The sequence below is a fragment of the Chinchilla lanigera genome, unplaced genomic scaffold, assembly GCF_000276665.1.
Source record: "Chinchilla lanigera isolate Chin_1 unplaced genomic scaffold, ChiLan1.0 scaffold01842, whole genome shotgun sequence".
Taxonomy (NCBI): Eukaryota; Metazoa; Chordata; class Mammalia; order Rodentia; family Chinchillidae; genus Chinchilla; species Chinchilla lanigera.
In genome coordinates, this window is record NW_004957243.1 from 1 (window position 1) to 1,628 (window position 1,628).

Here is a 1,628-nt window from a genome sequence, read left to right on the forward strand (position 1 = left end):
GATGAAACCATCGCTAAGCTGACCAAGGAGAAGAAGGCCCTCCAAGAGGCCCACCAGCAGACCCTGGATGACCTGCAGGCAGAGGAGGACAAAGTCAACACCCTCACCAAAGCTAAAACAAAGCTAGAACAGCAAGTAGATGATGTAAGGCTAACATTATGTCAAAATATTTTTTATTTTATAACTAAGTGAAAGTATGAGTGTGCATTCTCATGATGCAATGAGAACTTATCAAGTGCTTCCTATGAGTGACAAATACAGAGCACGACACCTGCTACAAGAAACTAAATATACACAAGAAAAATTTTAAAAATTAATGAAGAATGTTAGCTGTGAGTAACATGGAGAAAAAGAATTAAGGGAAAGAAGGTTTTGCATGTTCACACAAAAAAGCTATATAAACAGAATAGGTCTCTGACTGAGCGACAGGAAGATAAAAGGATGAAGCAGTAATGATCAATGATATTTACTTTCAGGGGAACAAGGGAGGCCTGAGGAAAGAATGTAGATGATAAATTTGACTTTAAACCTAATCTGATATGTAATAGAGAACCCACTGAAAATGTCTGAGTAAGGGAAGCATTAACAAAGGTCATAGTTTGGAAATATCCCCCTGGTTCCTTCCCATGTGGTGAAAACCTGATTAAAATGGGTTCCAGCAGGGAGATATAGAAGGCAGAATGTCTCAGCAGTTTGTTGCACTGTTCAGTACATCGTACCTGATAAATACTGAATCCTTGCATTAAGTACCAGTGAGCATCGAATTGGTGGGATGAATCTTCCTACTGTATAGAGAAATCGTTTGCTAAAAAGATATGAACTTATGTTTAAAAGTTCAACCTGAGAAAAAAGTGGTGTCATTCTAGAAACTGTACTCATAGTTTGTTAATATTTAGCTTGAAGGCTCTTTGGAACAAGAAAAGAAAATCCGGATGGATCTAGAAAGAGCAAAGAGGAAGCTGGAGGGAGACCTAAAATTGGCCCAAGAATCCACAATGGATATAGAAAATGACAAGCAACAACTTGATGAAAAACTTAAAAAGTAAGCAGTAAGGATAAAAGCCTCAGGGGGAAATTACTAGTATTTCTGTGACTGACATAAAGCACTTGTCCAACAGAAAAGAGTTTGAAATGAGCAATCTGCAAAGCAAGATTGAAGATGAACAGGCCCTTGGAATGCAGCTGCAGAAGAAGATCAAGGAATTACAAGTAAGTACATGATTTTCATCAGCCCAATCAACACGAAAAATGACTGACACGAGAAGCTGAGATTGTACTGTTCACCATTCCCAGGCCCGCATCGAGGAGCTGGAAGAGGAAATCGAGGCAGAGCGAGCTTCCCGGGCCAAAGCAGAGAAGCAGCGCTCCGATCTCTCGCGAGAACTGGAGGAGATCAGTGAGCGCCTGGAAGAAGCCGGCGGGGCCACTTCCGCCCAGATTGAGATGAACAAGAAGCGGGAGGCGGAGTTCCAGAAAATGCGCAGGGACCTAGAGGAAGCGACCCTGCAGCACGAGGCCACGGCGGCCACCCTGAGGAAGAAGCACGCGGACAGTGTGGCCGAGCTCGGGGAGCAGCTTGACAACCTGCAGCGGGTCAAGCAGAAGCTGGAGAAGGAGAAGAGTGAGAT

The 1,628-nt window shown here is 43.2% G+C and overlaps 1 protein-coding gene across 1 annotated transcript; it reads left to right on the forward strand.

Moving 5' to 3' along the window:
- Positions 1-18: 18 nt before the first annotated feature.
- On the forward strand, positions 19-1,628 carry LOC106147697 (myosin-1-like; the record flags this gene model as incomplete). The annotated part of the gene is given in 4 exon segments (XM_013510248.1): positions 19-144; positions 897-1,042; positions 1,119-1,209; positions 1,294-1,628. Coding segments are annotated over 4 exon segments (698 nt in total), but the record flags the coding sequence as incomplete, so codon positions are not given.